Here is a 21325-nt window from a genome sequence, read left to right as displayed (position 1 = left end):
CTGGGGATCAGAGGGTAGAAGGGAAGGGGGCTGGGAGAGGGAGCAAACCATAACTGGGGGAACAGGTGAACAGGGAGAGAAAAGGCCAGTGGGTGGCCAGAAGGAAACCAGGAACAGAAACCGTGAGCTGCAGGCGTGGGCTCCCAGCTTTCTCCCTGAGGCAGGCTCTCTGGCCGGTAGACAGATTGCAGGATAAGGGATCCTGGCCCCATCTTGGTTTATAGGACGGGCTGCCTGTCTCCCTGCCACCCCCTCCCTTAGCCTTAATCCCCAAATGCGATTGGGATCAGAATGTCTCTGATACTCCTGTTATCTCCTCCCTGGATTCCTGCTCCTCAAGGTCATTGCGTCCCAAGGCTCCTCCTCTGGTCTTGGCCCTGCTCCCATCCTGGGCCAAGGTAAACCTCTTCCTTCCAGATGACTGCCAGCAATCTCCTCTCTCTCAGAAAAGGCATGGGAAATGGGTTTTCTTCTCCCACTGCACCCCAGTTCCAACTCAGGTGCTCACAGAGCCTGCCAACCACCCCAGCTGGGTCCATACCAGCTTTGATGAACTTAACTGATACTAAAAAGAATATGCATGTCCCAGAGGGAGGCGTAAATAGATGCCCCAGCTCCTACCCACTTCCGAGCTGACTTCCTGTGTGATGTGTGATCTAATTTCTGTGCTGGCAGATGCCCCCTGGACGCATGTCCTTGTTAATTTTTCAGAGCCTCTCCATTGCCTGACGCAGGAAGGACACTGGGGGTCAGTGAGGTGATTTCTGGCTCAGGCCCAGCTGTGTCATAGCTTGGGCAGAAAGAACTCTGGAAATAGAGTGAGATGTGGGTCCCCTCCCTAAGAAGCAACCAGCAGATGATAACCCCTTCCACCAGGGCCAGCCACGGTGGGGAAGGCATGGCAGATGGCTGGGTGCCTTGTGGGTGTCTGTAACCTAAGCAAATAATGGAACGGGCACTGGCCTGGGGGCAGAACCCCTGTGTTCTTGTGTTCGCTCTGCCTCTGACTGGATGGGGGGTCAGGCACTCCTCATGTTACCTCTTGGTATTTCCCTTTCCTCATTGAAAATTAAGTGGATTGCAATACTTGAAAAATTAAGTGGGTCTAAAGTTCCTTTTCACTAAAATTCCTTTTTCTAAAATGCATTGCCTGGCAGTAGTGTCTATTTCTCAGTAAATCTGGTGTCCTAATATTCTAACACTCCTTCTGTGTCTTTATTGCCTGAATACCAAAGCCCCCTAGTGGAGAGTCAACTAAATGTGACTTCTCTGGCAGGCAATTCATGGAAGGAAGGGTAAACACCAAACATCCCAAAGGCCAGTTTACATTTATCCCCCCATCTCTCCCTCTTCTTTCCTTCCTCTCCTCCTCCTCCCTGCTGCTCCCCAGGAATGTGCAGAAACTCAAGACTGCCTCAGACTCACCCATCTGGAAAGCTGATTATGGTTCCTTCACCTCTATGTGTCCTTCCAGGGATTAGTAGCAAAGACTCCTCCGGGAGATGGAAATCGTAGCCTTCCCCAAACACCCCCTCAAAAACTTCTCTCCTTCCTCTGCTGCGTGTAATCAGTCCTGCCGCCACCCCCGGCTATGCACCAATTCCAGATATAGAAAAATGCCCATAAAAACTGGGTGGGGGACAGGCGCCAGAGGGCAGGGTGCTCAGTAAGGACATCCAAGGATATAGGGATGGGGCAGAGGTGCAGAAAGGGAGAAAGAAAGGCGAGGGAGGAGAGACAGGGAGAAACCCAACCCCCTTGATTCTGTAGGGTCCCCACTGGCAGGACCCTCGCATGGGGTCGGGGTGGAAGAGTCTAAATGACCCACTCCTGAGAATTTCATGTCAGGTCTCTGCTCCAGGGCAAGAGCAATCTGCTCTGCACCCTCTCTGACCACCTCACACCTCACAACCTCCAGGGTTATGTAAGTGGCACCACTTGGAATCCAGGGGATAATCAGATCAGAAGAGCCCCAGTCTGTCCCTCCCCTGTGGCACAGTGCCTAGCACAGGTAGAGGCACATATAAATCCATACTTCTTGAGTGTCCATCTGTAGGAGAGATGCTCCAGACCCCAGGAGCCATGACCTGTGCCCTTCTCTTCAGGCTTCTCCTACTTATGACTCTGGCAGCCCTCTTCCAAGGCAAACGCTTTGGCCCCACATCTCGCCTGCGTTACTCCAGGTTCCTAGATCCTTCCAATGTCATTTTCCTGCGCTGGGACTTTGACCTTGAGGCTGAGATCATCACGTTTGAGCTCCAGGTCCGGACAGCCGGCTGGGTGGGCTTGGGTGTCACAAATCGCTACACCAGAGTGGGGAGCGATCTGGTGGTTGGAGGAGTCCTGCCCGATGGCAATGTCTATTTCTCGGTAAGTCTGAGGGTGACTCCCTTCCAAGGATGAGGGTCTCTTGCTGGGTTGAGGATGACTCTGAGTCCAGGAAGGATCCAGGTTTTCCAAACTTATCCAGGCACGCGCCCAGAACACCAGCTGACTTCTGACCTCTCCCTGTAGAAATGGTCCACTGGAGAGTTTCAAACTAGGTCTTCCAGATTGCGTGTCCCTAAGGTGCTAAGGAGTGGAACCACTGTGCTGAGAGAGGGTCCTGCATGACTAAAAGCAGGACAATGAGGGAGAGTCAACGCTGTTTGAAGCAGTCTTCAGCCTTAGCTTCTATTAAGCTCAGTTGGGTGGACCACAACATAAAATAGTCTAATAAACACAGCAGCAGCTACCATAGTAATAGCTTAAAATTGTAACGTACTTTTGGGGTGCCTGGGTGGCTCAGTCGGTTGGACGTCCAACTTCGGCTCAGGTCATGATCTCACAGTCTGTGAGTTCAAGCCCCGCGTCGGGCTCTGTGCTGACAGCTCAGAGCCTGGAGCCTGTTTCGGATTCTGTGTCTCCCTCTCTCTCTGACCTTCCCCCGTTCATACTCTGTCTCAAAAATGAATAAATGTTAAAAAAAATTGTAATGTACTTTTGATTAACCAGGCATTGTTCCACAATCTTTGCTTGTGAAACCTCACAGCCTCACTATGAGGTGGGTGATTATGACCCTATTTTACAGATGAAGAAGCAACTCACCCATCTCCCAACCTCACCCATCTGAACTGCATTTGTATGGGGAAGGGTCAATGTTATGAGCCACAAGAGAGGACAGATAGCATTGAGAGTCCAGAGGGTATGTGACTTTTCACGGGCTAGAGATGCAGGAACACTAGGATTTAGGGACTTGCGATTTGGAACGGGAGAAGTAAATCAGGGTCAGCTGGCGAAATTCCATCAGAGTTTGTTCATCCCTCTGCCTGAGGATCCACTTTGATGCCATGCTCTGTCCCTGGAGCAAACTACAAAATGAAGAAGACCTGGGTTCTGCTAACTTAGTACCTTGGGGGAGCTAAAGGGTCACTAGCCGCTCCACAGTCATGACCACTGGAGTTTCCTGTTCTTACTCTTTGACCTTCACTGGACCCCAGGATCAGCACCTGGTGGATGAAGACACCCTGGAGGAGGACGGGAGCCAGGATGCTGAGCTGCAGGGGCTGACAGAAGACGCTGTCTACACCACCATGCGCTTCTCCAGGCCCTTCCGCTCCTGTGATGCCCACGACCAAGACATTACGGTAAAATAGGAAGGGGAGGGAAGCATTCGATTACAAGCAGCTTTTCCTTCTGGGTAGGCGGAGTCACTCCCCATCCGGAATGTGCCTGTATCTCAGGTGGCAGGCACAGTTCCCAGGGGTTCTGTCCCTCTGCGCCTTTCCAGGCACCTCCCCAGTCATGTCCCTCCCCAAATCCACAAGCCCTCTACAAGGGGATTGATTTCCCACTGATTCAGCATCCACCCCACCCTCCCCTGGCTTCCCCTATCCAAGAACCTTGCTTGATTTTACTGAACTTTAGTGTGTCACTTCTCAGATGTGGATACAAGCATTGAGAGGGAATGCGACTTGCTTTTATTTCCAGCAAGTTGGCCTCTGAGGTAGAACTAGAACCCGAGGGTTTCGATCCCCCAGTCTGAAGCTCCTTCCATTCCACGGTGTAGATGTGAACAAGTGGCTTGTGTCAGTCCTTGGGTGTGGGTATGTGCAAAGTGCTACTCACTGGCAGAAGCACCTCAATGCCAATCACACCCCCAGAGTGACACCATAAGGGTTCTGGCTGCCTATGGCCTGGATGACACTCTGAAGCTGGATCGGGATCGTACTTTTGTCAAGTCCATCTTCCTGCTACAAATAGTCCACCCTGACGACCTTGACGTCCCTGAGGACACCATCATCCATGACTTGGAACTCACTGATGTAAGAGCCCTCCACCCCACCCAGCCATCTCCCAGCCCCCTTCCCACTCAATCATGACCCTCCTCTTGCACCCAATACTCAGTACATTCCTTAAATTGAGATTGCTATGACTTCCCCAGTCCGCTGAGGACTGCCAAGCTGGCCTGTCCCTTCCCCAGCTTCTCTGAGAGCCTCATTTCCCAACCAGCTCAGCCTCTGTGTGTCCTTCTCCAGTTCCTCATCCCAGAAGATGACACCACATATGCCTGCACCTTCCTCCCTCTCCCCATCGTCAGCAAGAAGCATCACATCTTCAAGGTAGGGCGAACCAGATGTTGCTAAGGCAGTTGAGCAGCGCCGTGAGCACAGCCAGCTCTGGAAAGATGATGTTCAGAAAACTGCTGAGAGGAAGCTGGAGAGAAGTAGCTGGGAGCACAGGGAGGCCAGGCCAGATTTGGTGGAGGTGGTAGTTTCATGATTTCTTGAGCCCAACACTGTTCTATTTGAGTCCCATAATGCAGCAGAGATTTTGATGAAGGTAACAAATTAGTGTTTCCGAAGGGCAAAATACAAGCCCCACATTGGGCCTAGAATTGTGCTCATAGCCCAGGAGGAAGTTCAGGCTGGGGGTCATGGCCAAGGGCTGTCAGGTCCATGAAGTCTGGCTAGAGGGAGCTTCAACTTGGCCACCTGATTTCATAGTTGAGTGATTTCAAGTTTTGATCTTACAATAACTAGCAAATGTGTGGGAGCCAATTTTTTTTCTTTAAGAGGCGAATCCAATGAGGCATGTGCTCAGATATTGTAGACTAGTGAGATTACTAAGGGAAAGTCAGAAGTCATGAGGATATTCTCTGCTAGACTTGGCATGTTGTGCACTCAGGGAAGGACTTTAAAAGGGTGGAGGCTGAGAGAGAAATCAGACAGAGCCGGGGTAAGTGATGGGTTGGGAACAAAAAAACAGAGAGCAAATAGAAAAGAAAGAGAAAGAGAAGTGGGAAATGGGTATAGTTTTCTTTGGGGCAAAGGGATGGGAGAAATAGGACTTGACATAGAAGATCTTGACTCTGATCTGCCTTCCTTCCCTCACCCAGTTTGAGCCCAAGCTGCTCAATCACAACGAGACGATGGTGCATCACATCCTGGTTTATGCCTGTGGCAATGCCAGTGTTCTCCCCACGGGCATCAGTGACTGCTACGGGGCTGACCCTGCCTTCTCCCTCTGCTCGCAGGTCATCGTGGGCTGGGCTGTCGGGGGCACAGTGAGTCTTGTGATGAGGGAAATAGGTGGCTAAGTGTGTGCATGTTGTCAGGCTACTGGGATTGCTGGACTGATGGAAGGCCAGGAGATGGGGGAGGTCTGGGATGAGGGCCATAAAACATGGGCAGGTGCTGGTCCCTGCACCTAGCACCAAGCCCTTCCTGCTGCCAAATCTTCCTCCATCCAACAGAGTTACCAGTTTCCAGATGATGTGGGTGTCTCTATTGGGACTCCCTTAGACCCCCAGTGGATCCGATTGGAGATTCATTACAGCAATTTTCACAACGTTCCGGGTGAGCATCTGGAGCATTTATAGAAGAACTGGTGTGCCTGGCTGATTCCTTGAGGTGTTGGGAAGGTGCTGCGGGATGCACGCTGGCTCCTTTTGGCCACAGCCCTGCCCTGTCTTTCCTGGGCCTCTTGCTCCCACATGGTGACCAGCTCTCTTACCTTCTGTGATTCTTCCATTCTGCACCAGGTGTGTACGACTCCTCAGGCATCCGATTATACTACACGGCAAAGCTGCGCAAATACGACATGGGAGTCCTCCAGCTGGGTTTCTTCACTTTCCCCATCCACTTCATACCCCCAGGCGCGGAGTCCTTCCTGTCCTATGGGCTGTGTAAGACGGAGAAGTTTGAGGAGGTGAAGCTGGGAGGCACATCCTCCCCAAGGTTCCTTGTTTCCCGTCACAGATCTGGGCTGGTCCATAAGCACACACAGCCTGAGCCCTGGACCGGGAGAATAGCTACCTATGTTCAGGAAAACCTATAATCTGGGTCATGCAAGGGAAGGAAGGAGTCAGGGCTTTGGGGCTGGGGGGTGGGGCAGGAAGAGGGTCCAGGAGGACCCAGTAAGAACTAAAGGGGCTCGTGTCAGTCATAGGAGGAAGATGTCAAATATTAACGGGGAAAAATCAAGGAACAGGGCAAGATGAGAGTTCTTAACAAATCAGATGTGTCTTCTCCTCCCTGCCACAGATGAATGGGGTCCCAATGCCTGACATACAGGTATATGGCTACCTGCTCCACACCCACCTGGCTGGCCGTGCTCTGCAGGCCGTGCAATACAGGTAAGGGAAGACATGGACTTGAAGCTTTCGCATCTGCATGTGGGAACAAATGTGAGAATAGTTACTTATTCTGCAGCCTAAGGTTATGCTTGGTTGGGAGTAAGGAGGAGCTAGAACTACCCATAGAATAGAGGTGACCGGAATAAAGCTGTGGAAGGAGGAGATTTTTTGTTTTATGGTAAATCTTTGCCCACAGTATGAGCACATTACACTGCTTTGTTCCCTCTAGAAATGGAACACAACTCCGAATAATCTGCAAAGATGATTTCTACGACTTCAATCTGCAGGAGACTCGAGATTTACCTTATCGAATGGAGATTAAACAGGTGGGAGCCTGCAGGGAGGTGTGACTGGAGACAGGCTGGGGAGGCAGGATCAGAGCTCATCCCTGTCAGCCAAGGGGGTTCTCAGGCAGTAGCAGTCCTTCTGTGTCTTGAAAGACACAGAATGGGTCTGAAGGGGTCCTTCATGTTTCACTCTGAATAGGGAGATGAGTTGCTGGTGGAGTGTCATTACCAGACGCTGGACCGGGACTCCTTGACTTTTGTGAGTACCTCCCTCCCCACCATGGTCAAGGACAGTAGCCTCAGAATAGACCCCACCCCTGGCCTTGGCTGTTAAGTGACTGATTGTTCCAGCTGAAGCCCCTTTCTTCCTCCAATGATATTATTTACATGGGGCTTTTCATGCTCTCACATCACAGTGATTTTAAGATGGGTACAAGGATTCCCTATTATCTGGTGTCAATGACCCACTAAGACAATGGACATACAGCATGTTATAGAGACCAAGAGCTTGGTCTCTTTGCCTGGGTTTGAATGCCAACACAACTATTAGTAGTTTTCTAACCTTAGGCAAGTTATTCAATCTCTTTGTGCCTCAGTTTCTTAATTCATATAAGAACTAACAATACTATCTCATAATATTGTTGTGAGAGTCGATTAACATATGTAAAACAATGGGGCACCTGGGTGGCTCAGTCGGTTAAGTGTCCGACTTCGGCTTGGTCATGATCTCACAGTTCATGGGTTCGAGCCCCATGTCGGGCTTTGTGCTGACAGCTCAGAGCCTGGATCCTGCTTTGGATTCTGAGGCTCCCTCTCTGCTCCTCCCCACTCATACTCTGCCTCTCTCTGCCTCAAAATAAATAAAAATTAAAAAAATAAATAAAACATCTAGATCATTGCCTGACTTATAGTAGATGTTCAATTAGACTTAGCTATTATTCTTTTTTTTCTTAAGGTTTTTAAAAATTTATTTATTGAGTGAAAGAGAGAGAGAGAAAGAGAGGAGGTGGAGGGGCACCAAGAGAGAGAAGGAGACAGAGAATCCCAAGCAGGCCCTGAGCTGTCAGCACAGAGCCCAACAGGGGTCTCGAACCCATGAACCGTGAGACCATGACCAGAGCCAAAATCAAGATCAGCTGCCTAACCAACTGAGCCACCCAGGCACCCTATGAGTTAGCTATTGTTCTTATAGTCACAAGGAAACCCAGCCATTTGTATATCAAAAGTAGTTTCAGTGTTTATAGGATTCCTAAGGGGTTGTGTGCTATTGAGGAAGAAACTATAGCCATATATACTATGATGCAAAGTAGAAAGTAATATATACTGTAAGAGACAGATGGGGAAAATGCACTAGGGGATTCACAGGGAAAAACCATAAGGTCCTACTACAGTGAACTGAACATGTGATATATTTGAATGGGTCTTGCTTTAGACACATAGAGATGGAGAGCTCAGAAGGGAGTGGCTTTTTTTGGAAAACTCAGTATCTTCTCTCATCTTCTCAACCATCTTCTCAAACCAGAGCAGTGGCTGTGGAAATGTAGTGGATAGGGCAGATATATGGCATATTTCTTTGAAAATAACATCAATGAATCCCCACCAATCAGAAAAGGAAACGGTAGCTAAGAAGTAGCAATTAACACTCAGTGAGCTCCTTGCAGGCTAAGGGAAAAGGAAAACAGAATCATTGGTAGAATGACACATAACCTATTTTCTGCCTGCCTTGTTCCCTTCTCTCTGCTTGCCTTTGTATCTTTCTGTTCCATTTCTGGCTCTCTTTTCTTCTCCAGGGGGGTCCCAGCACCATTAATGAGATGTGCCTCATCTTCCTCTTCTACTATCCCCGAAACAACATCTCCAGCTGCATGGGGTACCCTGACATCATCCACGTGGCCCATGAGCTGGGGGAGGAGGTATCAGAGTGAGTCATCCTGGAAGATAAGACCTTCAGTTGTGTGTGGGAGGGGTCTTGGGGAGGACGAGGAAGGAGGAAAAGGAAGACCACCTACTACCCCCTATACTAGTGAGTTAGGATTCCTCAGCAGGCTCCCTGGTTAGCCCCTGCCTGCTTAATGCTTGCTTCTGTCAGCGTCTGACTCTTGAAGCTCTGACGTAAGATAGAAGATTTTTCCATATTAGTGAGGTCATTCAGAAAAGCAGATAAGAACTGACCTCTAAAAGTTAGATCACTTATGTACAAATTCTTTGCCTTTTTCTCATGCACTACCTGACAGTCAAAGACTGTTTACTTTCAAGTAGTGACCCCTAATTATTTAGGGGTAAGGGTTGTCTCTGAGATTCTAATGAAAGTTCTGATCATCCTTTCCAAGGAAAATGCACATCTGTGCAGACACACACATCTCACATACTATTTCAGGGCATTTATAGATTCCCTGAAGTCACTCCATCGACTTTCTTGAACTTCATGGCCCTCAGATTAAGAACCACTTTTTAAAGAGTCAAGAGTTTCTCTTTTTCACTTAAAAAATGCTCATCTCTGAGTTTTGATATTTCTCCTTCTGCCAAATTCATCGTGGTCATATTAAATCGTGAGGCATTCTTTTTGGTTTATGCTGACCTAGAAATTATGCTAACAAAAGTGAGGCTATTTTGTCAAAGCTTTAAGTTGACCCTATCTTATTGTGTGTTCCCCTTGCCCATGGCAGTTCCATGGAGGGCATGATAGCCATGAACAATGTTGAATGGACCCCAGAGAACATTAAGAAGGCTGAGAAAGCCTGCAAGGAGGCCCAGCAGACAGTGATAATAAAGACCATTGATGTGAGTGTTCCAAGAGACACCACCCTCTCAGGGTTAGGGATGGAGGGGGGTGGAATGGTGTTGGACAAAGCCAGGAAAAGAAAGAAGGAGGTAGGTGAATGGCAGTGGTAAGAACACTGGGTCGGGGAAGCAAGGGCTGGGGAGCAGAGAGATGGGCTGGTGCTGTTCTGGATTGTGGGGTTGTTGGAATATCCCAGTTGGTTTGTGAGGCTGCAAGGACTGGGGATCACTAAGTAAGTGAAGAAGAAAGGAAATGAGGGTGGGAGAAGCTTCTGCCCTTACCCATTTCCCCCCATTTTCCTTCTCCTACAGGAGGTAGTGGAAAACACAACAGGCTGGATTCCAGAAATTATCCGTGCGCCTCGGGGACCCTGCTTGGAGTCCTCCGGAGGCAAAGTGGAGCCCCAGGACAAAACCCCTGCAGGCTTCAGGGCTGCACCAATTGCCCTCTCAGGCTCCAGCACTGCTACCCTGAGGTGCCTCCCTCTGGCTGCCCTCTTGTTTGGGCAGGGGGCTCTTTCTTGGCTTCTTGCCACCCTGCAGGTTGAAGTCTGATACTATCTCCTTATGTCAAATACTCAGGTTCCTCTCTGCTCAGCCCTCCCCTTACTACCAAATACAGAAATTCTGCTTTGCTTGGGCTCTCCAAAGCCCCCCATCTGTTGCCCCTTCCCACGACCCAGGCCTGAGGACATCGTGGGCCTGGGGATTGCACTTATTCCGTAAAGACTCATCCATGCCTAGGGATACAATTCATCCTTTTGGGGACCAAAAAGGTCCATATTTGGGACCATATGTTTTCTGACAAAGTAAGGATTCAAAGCTGGGTGTGCACCACTCTCTGAGAAGTTTGATGCTCCAGCTTACCCAAGGGGATACCATTTGGGGAGGTGGGAGCTTGAATGCAGAGGGAGAGCCCTGTAAACCCTCCTCTACCCATGCTGACCCTAAAGGGGGCTCCTGTTTCTCTTTTCTTATGGCATTTTTTGCCTCACCTTCCCTATGAGTCAGAGGCAGGAAGCCACATGTATGATTGGTGGGAAAGGGAGAGGCTCTGTTTATAAGGGACAAAACTCAAGACATCAGATTAAATAGAACTGAACTTGCTTCCTGTTGCCATCTCCTTCCTTTGAGACTTTGGTCCAGGAGAGGCAGCTGGGAGGTCTCTTGAATGGCTCAGTATAAAGCACCTGGAGGACATTTAAGGACCTGGTTGTCCCAAATGCAACATCTAATGCAGTCCTTGCTCTCCTCACCTGTGCCTCTATTATCAGTTGATCTTTATCCCACCAAATGTCACATTCTCAACACTCAGATTGCTAGGTGTCAAGAGCCTAACTAACCAGGAAGGCTGAACTGGGCTCTGAAAAGAGGTCAAGGCCAAGGAGGAGAGGAGTAGTCTTTAGCTCTGGAGCCCAGGGCATGTCAAAAAGGTTCACATGGACACAGAAGGGAGTAGGCACAAATGGTTTGTGGAGTCAGACTGCAATTTGGAACCACAGTTGACAAGAAAGGTTTATTGGTGGTGGCTGCTCTGAGCTTCTGGGGACATTTCTGTCTTCTAAGCTTAAGAATAATCTCTGTAGAACCGTGTCCTTTGAGATTTAAAGTCACCATGCTACAATAGGAATTGCCTTGTTCTTTGTTCATATGCTCTGGAAGGGACCCCTACTCTGGCTATCCCAGCGTGTTTAGAGGGATCTTAATCCCTGAGAAACAGGGATCTGGCCTGAGTAAATTGTTTACTACTGCTCAAGGAGCCAAGTTTTGATCTCACATCATAGCCCTGCTTCCTGGCACAGCAACCTCTGGGATTGGTGAGGTGTATGCGCGATAACGAGCCCGTTACCTTTACTGTCACTTCTTCTGGACAATTCTGGAGGCTCCATCCTAAGATTATGCAGAATATTCAGTGTTCACATTCTGTTCCTGCAATCTCAGTACTGGACATTTTCAATGCTTGGGGTCACTTCTGGGCCTCATGATGTGTGAGCAGAGGGAGTTGGTGTCCTTAAATCAAAAAGAATTGTCAAAGTTTATGATTATGGAAAAAACTAGGCTCACCAGAAGCAGAGGGCTGTGTGAGTTCACTGTTGAGTATCTCTGTGGTCCCACCATCCAAGGGAAATGAAGGATTTCCTTTTGATTCTAAAACATGGTTGATGTTATTTGGTAGCTATGTGAAGTACACAAATGACTTGCCACAGCATGAGGGAACACACAGATAAAGATGAGGTATAGATAAAAACACAGAACAACTAGGCCACTTTTTTCCTTGTTTTGTCAAATCTGACATTTCTAATCCAATCTGTATTACTCCGAGGCTCCCAAGCAAATTCTTTCAACCCCAATCTTCTAGGTTAAAACAAAAACCAAGCACCGCTTCTGGCTGGGTTTCTGAAGCCAACCCTCAGGTCTGCTTTGACAGGTTCAAGCCAGCTGGGCAACTACCCCAACGTTCTGAGCCAGAATCTCCCACTGGCTCCCTTTGCCCAGCTCGTGGCCCAGTGCAGCTCCCAGGCACCTCTGCTTTCTTTTGTGCTTCTTTGAATTTCTTGTTCCTATTTAGCCTTCCTTCTTTTGTTTTACTTTTCTCCCCATCTCCTGACTTCAGCATTTTGTGATCATGCACATATTCCCTGAGCACCATCTGTGTGCTTGACATCAGGTTAGAACAGGAGCTACTGAAATGAATGGAAAATGGGAAAGGCACCCTCTCTGCCCTTTTAGGTCTGTTCTTGAGTTTCTACAAGCATCTCAATGGCCATTTTCCCCGTGGGCTCAACTATCCACCTCTGACCTTTCCCCAGTGCCACTGAGCATTCCTCCCCCGATGCCTGGAGACAGGAACTATATCTATATCATCCTACAGAGAATGATGTTTCTATAGTTAAAAGGGATGCATTCCATTATATATATTATATATATTATATATATTATATATATTATAGTTAAATCTATAGTTATAGATTATATCTATAGTTATAATTATAACTATATTATAACTATAGTTGTAATTATAACATAGTTATATCTATAGTTAAAAGGGATGCATTCCATTATACATATTATATATATAATATGTTATATATATATATAATATATATATATTCCATTATATATTAGAGCGCTCAGACCAATATTTCTGGAGAAATGTTTTTTTTTTGTTTTTGTTTTTTGTTTTTTGTTTTTTTTCCAATATATGAAATTTATTGTCAAATTGTTTCCATACAACACCCAGTGCTCATCCCAAAAGGTGCCCTCCTCAATACCCATCACCCACCCTCCCCTCCCTCCCACCCCCCATCAACCCTCAGTTTGTTCTCAGTTTTTAAGAGTCTCTTATGCTTTGGCTCTCTCCCACTCTAACCTTTTTTTTTTCTTCCTTCCCCTCCTCCATGGGTTTCTGTTAAGTTTCTCAGGATCCACATAAGAGTGAAAACATATGGTATCTGTCTTTCTCTGTATGGCTTATTTCACTTAGCATCACACTCTCCAGTTCCATCCACGTTGCTACAAAGGGCTATATTTCGTTCTTTCTCATTGCCATGTAGTATGGAGAAATGTTTTAAAACCTTCATACTTAGGGTGGGGGACTTGATTAGATACCTCAAGGCTTTTTTCCAATCCATGTGCTTTGTGACTGCAGTTTGTTGATGGTCTAATGGCACACTGTAGGAGGAAGATGCTCTGCACTGAGGTGGAAAGGGAAAGACCCCAACTTTCTCAACATTGCGTCACTTGGGCCTGTCATCCCTCATCCCTGAGGGGTCTCTAAGGTCAGGTCAGACCTCCTTTTCCACCTCACCTCCTCTACTCAAAACCCCATATTAAATGTGGAGGGTAAATAAGAATTTATTCCCTCATTATTTTTTCTGTGGTTTTGTGAGGAGAGGAGGAACCATAGGTTAATGTTTACAGTGGCTCTGGTCTTTCTTGTTGAATATTTTGATACAATTTCTAATTAATAGAAAAGTTGAAAGAATTCTCCTATATCTTTTACCTAGCATTATCCATTGCCTATATTTTATCACATTCTTTGCTCCTTCCTTCTTCCCTTCTCTTCTCTCCTTTTCCCTCTTTCTCCTTCTTCCTCTTTCTCCTCCCTTCTTCTCTTTGTCCCTCTCTGTCTCTCTCTCTCCTTTGGGAAACTGATCACTGAGTTTCTTTTTCCTGTTGGCTAGAATTCTCATTAGTGTCCAAATTCCTGGTACTTCTGAGTCAGCTGAGACTGAACAGGAAATCTCCCCCACCTCACTACTCCACTAACACAGTGGCTCCCAGTCTTGACTCCATATTAGAATTAACTGGGTGATGGGCATGGAGTCCAGGCATTAGTCAATTATGGAACTCTCCAGGTGTTTCCAATATGGATCCAAGACTGAGGACCCCTGAACTAGTTAAACTGCCCTTGATTTGTCCATTTCTTGGACAGGCAAGAATCACATTCCGGTTTTATACACTTAAGCCATTGCACAGGCACTCACCGATCAGAGTGGCCCCGTAAAGAAGGGCACTGGAAGCCCCCTGATTTCTAGGAGTTAGAGTTTTCATTGCTGGATTGTTAGACTATGTGGGGATCTCAGAATAGGGGCACATTTAGCGGGGCTCTGGGAAGTGGCAATTTACCAAGAGTTACTCAAAAAATAAATAGTAAAGAAAGAAGAGCCTTTATAATACCAAGTGACAAATGTAGAAGGAACGTTAAAGAATATCACCATTTGAGGGGTGCCTGGGTGGCTCAGTCGGTTTAGAGTCCGACTCTTGATTTTGGCTCGGGTCACAATCTCACACTTTGTGGGATTGAGCCCCACACTGGGCTCTGAGCTGACAGCGCAGAGCCTGCTTGGGATTCTCTCTCTCTTTCTCTCTCTGTCCCTCCCCCACTCCCACTCTCTCTCTCAAAATAAACATTTATTTACTTTGTAATTTATTTTATTATCTCAAAATAAATAAACATTAAAAAAAAGGAAAATCACCACTTGACAAACTCATAGTAGTAATTGATTCAGGCCAGACTCATCAACAGGTGGCCAAACAGATAAAAGAGGAAGCAGATAGCCATATAGCCTCAAAGTATCTCCTTACAATATATTTATTATTTACTATGAGAAAAAAAAAGCAACTACTGTGGAGAAACCTGGCAGACACCACCTCAGCCAAAGTAACATTGCCAGTAATGGACAAATAGGCATCCCATACTTCCTGATGTGTGCACCAAGAGGGACACAGCATCACTTCTGTGTTATTTCTGCCTCAAATGTACAACATCATTGCAATCATGCGAAATATTAGACAAACCTAAAATGAGGGATATTCTACAAAGAGCTGGTGTGTTATCTTTAAAATGTCAAAATAATGAATGAAAAAGAGGGACTGAGGAATAGTTTCAGCATGGAGACAATTAAGCAGCAAACAAAAATCCAATGAAACAGGCCAACGCAACATGCAATATGCAGTCCTGGGCCAAATTCTTTACTGTTGCTGTTGTCATCATTGTTGTTTTGTGTTGTTCTTAAAAAGCATTATTGGGATGATTGGTGAAATTTTACTGGTGTCTGTGCGTTAGGTGTTAGTATTACATGAACGTTAATTTCATGATTTGGCTGGTTGTATTGTGGTTATGTAAGGATATGTTCCTGTGTTTAGGAAATACGCACTAAAGCATTTTGTTCCGATGAGACATCTTGTTTACAAACTCTCAAATTCTATACATGTGTGTGAGAAAGAGGGAAAGGAAGACAGAGAAAGTAGATATGGTAAATAATTCATAATCTAAGGATAATGTTTGGGAAATCTGGGTGAAGATTACACTGGAGTTATTCATATTGTTCTTGCAGCTTTTCTCCAAACTCATTTCAAAATTAGGGAGTCAATTTAAAACAAGAAACCAGCCCAAGAACTATAGAGAGACAGCATGCAATATCAAGGAAATGTTACAAATGAACAAACAAACAAACAAACAGCACATAGAGAGTAACCTGGAAAAAAAATCAATTTAGAAAAGTGTCAAGTTTTTTCTAAACAAGAGTTTTTGGCTACTCTGAACAGAGAACTTCCAGCCTGCAAGCTATAGTATTTGTTTGGATTAATTACAGCTATTGTGCATAACACAACAAATAATAAGTGAGTAATAACACATGTTTCTTGGAGCTGCAAATCACTAGAATTTTATAGACAATTATTTAAATAGCCAGAAAAGGGTGGCATTTAAATAAAAATAAGCAGGACTTTTCATAAAACGACAGGTCATGAGAGTGATGTTTGAGAAATAAGGAGCTCTGATCTCGGTGATTAATAGGAAAATAGTAGCCACCATCAAAAAAAAAATGGAAGGTTATCGTAGACATGGTTTAGGATGTGAAATTAAAGCTCATGAAATCATCTCTGAGGAGCCAAAATTCATCTTTGTACCAGGAAAAATGTTTTAAAAATTAATACTGCCCAATAATTGAACGGGCAACCCTTCAAGAAAGTATTTAGTCAGATGATGATGAAGACTGGAAAGATACGGTTTAGAGGAAATTTTAGGATGTAACAGTTTCAAACTACATAATCCCTAAAGTCTGTTCCAACTCAGGTGTGCTTTCATTTGGGCATATGTTGGGAAATAAGCTTGTGTTACATCCATAACATAGCCTGTCATCTATATTATCAACTCTGTATCTGACTAACCATCTATTTAAATAATCCAATAAAAGACTAAATTTTCCTCAAGCTGGAATTAGAAATATATATCTTCATAAAGGTCATAGGATATGTTATAATTATAAATTTTAATTTACCATAAAGAAAAATATAATCTTGTCTAAATTGCAATAGCCGAAGTATGGAGAGAGCCCAAATGTCCACCGATGGATGAATGGATAAAGAAGATGTGGTGTATATATACAATGGAGTATTACTCGGCAATCAAAAAGAATGAAATCTTGCCATTTGCAGCAAGGTGGATGGAACTAGAGGGTATTGTGCTAAGTGAAATTAGTCAGTCAGAGAAAGACAAATATCATATGACTTCACTTATATGTGGAATTTAAAATACAAAGAAGATGAACATAGGGGAAGGGAAACAAAAATGATATAAAAACAGGGAGGGGGACAAAACATAAGAGACTCTCAAATACAGAGAACAAATTGAGGGTTGCTGGAGACACTGTGGGTGGAGGGATGAGCTAAATGGGCAAGGGGCATTAAGGAGGACACTTGTTTGGATGAGCACTGGGTGTTATACACAGGGGATGAATCACTGGAATCTACTCCTAATAATCATTATTTCACTATATGGTAACTAACTTGGATGCAAATTAAAAATAAATTTAAAAAATAAGAATATAGATGCTTTATAAAATGCAAAAAATAATCTTATCTAATTTGAAATTAGAATATTTTGTATTATTGTTGAAATTAACATATGATAACACTTCCAGCTGTGGGTAAAAGCAGTTTCCCAAAGATCTCTAAGCATCTTGTGCCCAAATGAATCAGTGTCTGTCCGGTTTGAGATCACCTTCTCTGAGGTTTTTCCATCACCAGGTGCCATCAAAGAGCCTCCAGCTATGGAGAATTGTTTCTTCTCCTCCCAGCACGGTGCCAACCCCATCTCGCCTCACATCCCATTCACTGTGGTGTGACTGTAAAAATGTGCATGCTTTATTTCAATGAACAGCTCAACATTTATATCCTATTTAGACAAAACCTAAGTGAATAGAAGTATAAGCACATGCAGATAAGTTGAGAGACAATGATCAGCCTGTCCACACCTCAGTGCAGAGACTAAACATAAGTCATTTTGGGGAAAACATCGTGCAACTCAATATCTCACTGCCAGAATAGGAGATAAACCAAAGCCTCTCCAAGCAATAGTGCTCACATTTATTCAGTGAATCACCATCAAATAACAGTGCTCTTTGAAGAGCATGAAGAAACACTGATATGTTAAAGTTCATTATACAAACCAGAGAAAATTTTACCAGCAGAAAATATGATGTTTGCTATGTAAGATAACGTGCATGAAAATACACGCACACGCACACACACACACACAAGATACACATACACACTGCACATGAACTCTACTGGCGATTTCAAAAGTTTTCTTGTCTGGTTTTTGTTCGTATATTTTGTTCTTTCTAGAGGGAAACATATGAATAGCAGCAAGTATAAAAAGTTTAAGAAAAATATAGAAAAATAACATAAAACTGGGATAGTTGTATCTATTTTATAAAGTGAGGAAAAGATGGGCATTATTTAATTTAGCAGTGAAGCATTTGAAAACATTTGAAAAAAGAGACTCAGAATAGCCTTATTACAAAGTACCAGCTCAAACGAAAAACTGCTATGTATCAGGAAGATACATAGGGGAAGAAGAACAGAAAAGTGTAAATAGACATAAGGACACTCAGTGGATTAACAATAAAATTTGTATGGCATTCTACAGACTGAAAATGAATTTCCATGTACATTGCAGTTCTGATGTTTCCTCCATCTTATAGATGAGGAAACTGAGGCAAGGGAAGACATGTCTACCTATAGCCATAGTCGCTGAAGCAACCTCGTAGCAGGTGGTGTTCTTAGAGCTGGCCCAATGGGGTATACCATCCATGTTAGGGTCTGACAGAAGCACAGGGTCCAGCTAAGCTCAAGACCCACAAGGAGGAAGCTGACACTTGCTTTTATCTCTTCTCTTTCCAGGTGTTCTCAACTTGGTTCCAGGATCATATCTTGTGCCTAGACTCTCAAGTTTCAGTTCTCAAGTTCCTTCAAACTTCTGAAGTCCAGGTTTCCTTTTTCCTGTTCTGTTTGTTGTTGTTGTTGTTGTTGTTGTTGTTGTTCTTTTTTTCAGGAGTACTTACCTTTACAAGATCCCAAATTTTCACTTATGGTTGATTTCTATACAAAGGGAATGAATTTTAGTAACTAAAGAACAATGGTTGTTTCAACAAATTTATCCTCGGTTTTCCAAATCCCAAGTGTTTTAGGTGAAGCCTTTGGCCAACTAATCTGCTTCAGTGTGGTGGGTTGGCAGCAGGACTCCCATGTGTCTTAGGACACAGAGCACTTTGTCCCATATCAGGGTTTGTGGTGCCCACCAGATAAGTGCACTGAAGCTCCCTTGGTAAAGAAACAAGTGAGGGAGTCTATGACCAAGGCCATTAGTACAGTTTGGAATTATGAGTTTTGTTTTGTTTGGAGTTGAAAGGTCAAATTAAGAGGCATACATACCCTGGTGGAAGATCTATCAACTGTATTCAGAAGGCCACAGCTTGTGGGAAGACTTCAAAAGGCAAATGCAACTAACTGAGGAATCTGTGCCCCTCATGTGGAACTCTGTCAGGCCAGCCAGACAACAGTACAGGTGTGGTGTTAGGTCAGAAGGCTACACAGATAGGTGTGCAGTAGGGGGTAGACATTCACGTGTGGTTAGAACCTCAAGTCGCAGATGCTGGAGATTTTGAGTGCTGGGGAAGTTCAATGTATTTGACCTGGACCCGAGAGTGGATCCAGGCCATTGTGGCCCTATGGAAGTGATCCTCAAACTCTTTGGTCTCACAACCCCTTTATGTTCAAATTTAATGAAGACCTTATGCTTGGTTTAGGTGGCTTATATTTGCTAACATATACTGCATTTGAAATTAAAATTGAGTCATTTGTAAAATACTTTGTGAAATATTTATTTTTTCATTCATCAAGAATACAATGTATCAATTACATGTTAACATAAATAATGCATTTTTATGAAAAACAGCTATATTTCAAAGCATAAAATAGTGAAAAGAATGATATTTTGTATTTTGTAAATCTGTTTAATGTCTATCTTAATCGAGACAGCTAGATTCTTGTGTCTGTTTCTATATTCATCTACTGTGACAGCACACAGCATAAAGTCTCTGGAAAATGCCACTGTATATTAACAGAGAATGAGAGTGAAAAAGGAAATTAATGGTGTAGTATTATGAAGATAGATTTGGCCTTGTGAACCCCAGAAAGAGTTCTGTGGCCTCCCATGGGCACCCAAACTACATTTTGAGAATACTGTCTAGGGTTAAGCCTTCAATAGCATTCAACTGGCCATATTCAGTTATGACTATGAGTCTCTTTATGGGGTCTGGCTAATCTAAGAAAGTAACAGACCAAGGGAAAAATAGTAAATTTGGATATGAAAGACCAAGAACATGCTGAAAGTCCTAACACAGAAGGAGCGTCTTCATGGTGGAATAATAATGGAAAAGCTGGTAGGTGAGAGAAAAAGTAAACAAGAACTCTGACCCCAGGGCAGAGACTATCTCTCCTATGCCATATCTTTAAGTATCCATCTCCATCTGCGTGATTTCTGGTCTACAGAAGAGTTGGAGACTTGTAAGTGAATCCAGCCATTCAGAGTAACATCAAGGGCCTAAAATGATCTCCTAAGATGAACTGTAATTACCTGGAAGTACTTTTAATATCTGCACATAAAAGTACTTCTCAAATTTGTAGTAAGACTATCAGTAGCACTTATGGAAGTAGTGGTTGCAAAGTTTAGGAAGTTATGTTTTCAACATCTATAATCACAATTTTATTTCCTATAGTAGTAAAAGTAATCATATTTTTAAAATTTTTTTTAACATCTATTTATTTTTGAGACAGAGAGAGACAGAGCATGAATGGGGGAGGGGCAGAGAGAGAGGGAGACAGAATCGGAAGCAGGCTCCAGGCTCTGAGCCATCAGCCCAGAGCCCGACGCAGGGCTTGAACTCACGGACCGTGAGATCATGACCTGGGCTGAAGTCGGACGCTTAACCGACTGAGCCACCCAGGTGCCCCAAAAGTAATCATATTTTTAATGTAATTATTTTAGTTCCTGGAGATAAAGTATGTACAAGATCTATAATGATAGCACTTTCCCTATCTATAGTTATAGCTAGGATGTAGGATTGCTTTAGAAACAATAATACTTTCAAGATGTGTAATAGTGAATTGCTATATTGGTAGCCATGGTATGTGGGAAAGTCCCTAAGAAAATAAAGCATTATTTTTTAACATTGCTAATTAAATAATCTACTATGATATTAATAACTGTTGCTTTATTGGCCATGTGAGTGCCCCATATCACCAGTGCTGTCAGTTATGGTATCATGTCCTGTAACCCAAGAATAAGTTAGGTTACTTCAATAACTACACCTAAAACAATAGTATTTACAGAGCTAAATATGGTATTATCTGAGCTACCAAAATTATCTATGAAGTCTCTAGCAAAGATGTATAACATATCTACAGTTTAATTGCTGGGACTACAGGAGTTATAATTTTCAAAACAGGAGTATATATTCTGGCTGCAAAAGAAGTATCCATGCCTTCTTTAATTACACTTATAAAAGTAGTCATGGATACATCTTTAGACATATCTGCAAAGTTTACAGTGCTCAGAATAGCCATATATGTAAAAGCTAATGTTAACATTTGTGAAAACTTACGTAGCATAAGATCATGTATCTGTTCGTTCATTTTTTATATCTGTAATACTTGTTTTTTCATGTTTATGTATTTATTTGGAGAGAGTATGTGTGTGTGTGTGCACATGTAAGAGTTGGGGAGTGGCAGAGAGAAAGGGGGAGAGAGACAGAATCCTAAGCAGGCTCCACACTGTCAGTGCAGAGCCCAG

At 44.2% G+C, this 21325-nt stretch overlaps 1 protein-coding gene across 1 annotated transcript; it reads left to right on the top strand.

The window, feature by feature from the left end:
• The first annotated feature begins 928 nt into the window (after positions 1–928).
• On the top strand, positions 929–12063 carry LOC101084948 (putative DBH-like monooxygenase protein 2). Its single transcript, XM_003983120.5, has 13 exons — positions 929–2370; positions 3480–3626; positions 4143–4304; positions 4518–4601; positions 5378–5545; positions 5735–5837; positions 6023–6189; positions 6525–6616; positions 6846–6942; positions 7103–7162; positions 8694–8824; positions 9570–9684; positions 9997–12063. Exons 1-13 carry the CDS (start codon positions 2062–2064, stop codon positions 10237–10239), a joined length of 1878 nt encoding a protein of 625 aa, XP_003983169.3. The 5' UTR covers positions 929–2061; the 3' UTR covers positions 10240–12063.
• The last annotated feature ends 9262 nt before the right edge of the window (positions 12064–21325 follow it).

This window comes from Felis catus, chromosome A2 (genome assembly GCF_018350175.1).
Source record: "Felis catus isolate Fca126 chromosome A2, F.catus_Fca126_mat1.0, whole genome shotgun sequence".
NCBI lineage: Eukaryota > Metazoa > Chordata > Mammalia > Carnivora > Felidae > Felis > Felis catus.
The sequence above is the reverse complement of the archived record's forward strand: the minus strand, read 5'-3'. Positions and strand labels throughout refer to the sequence as shown.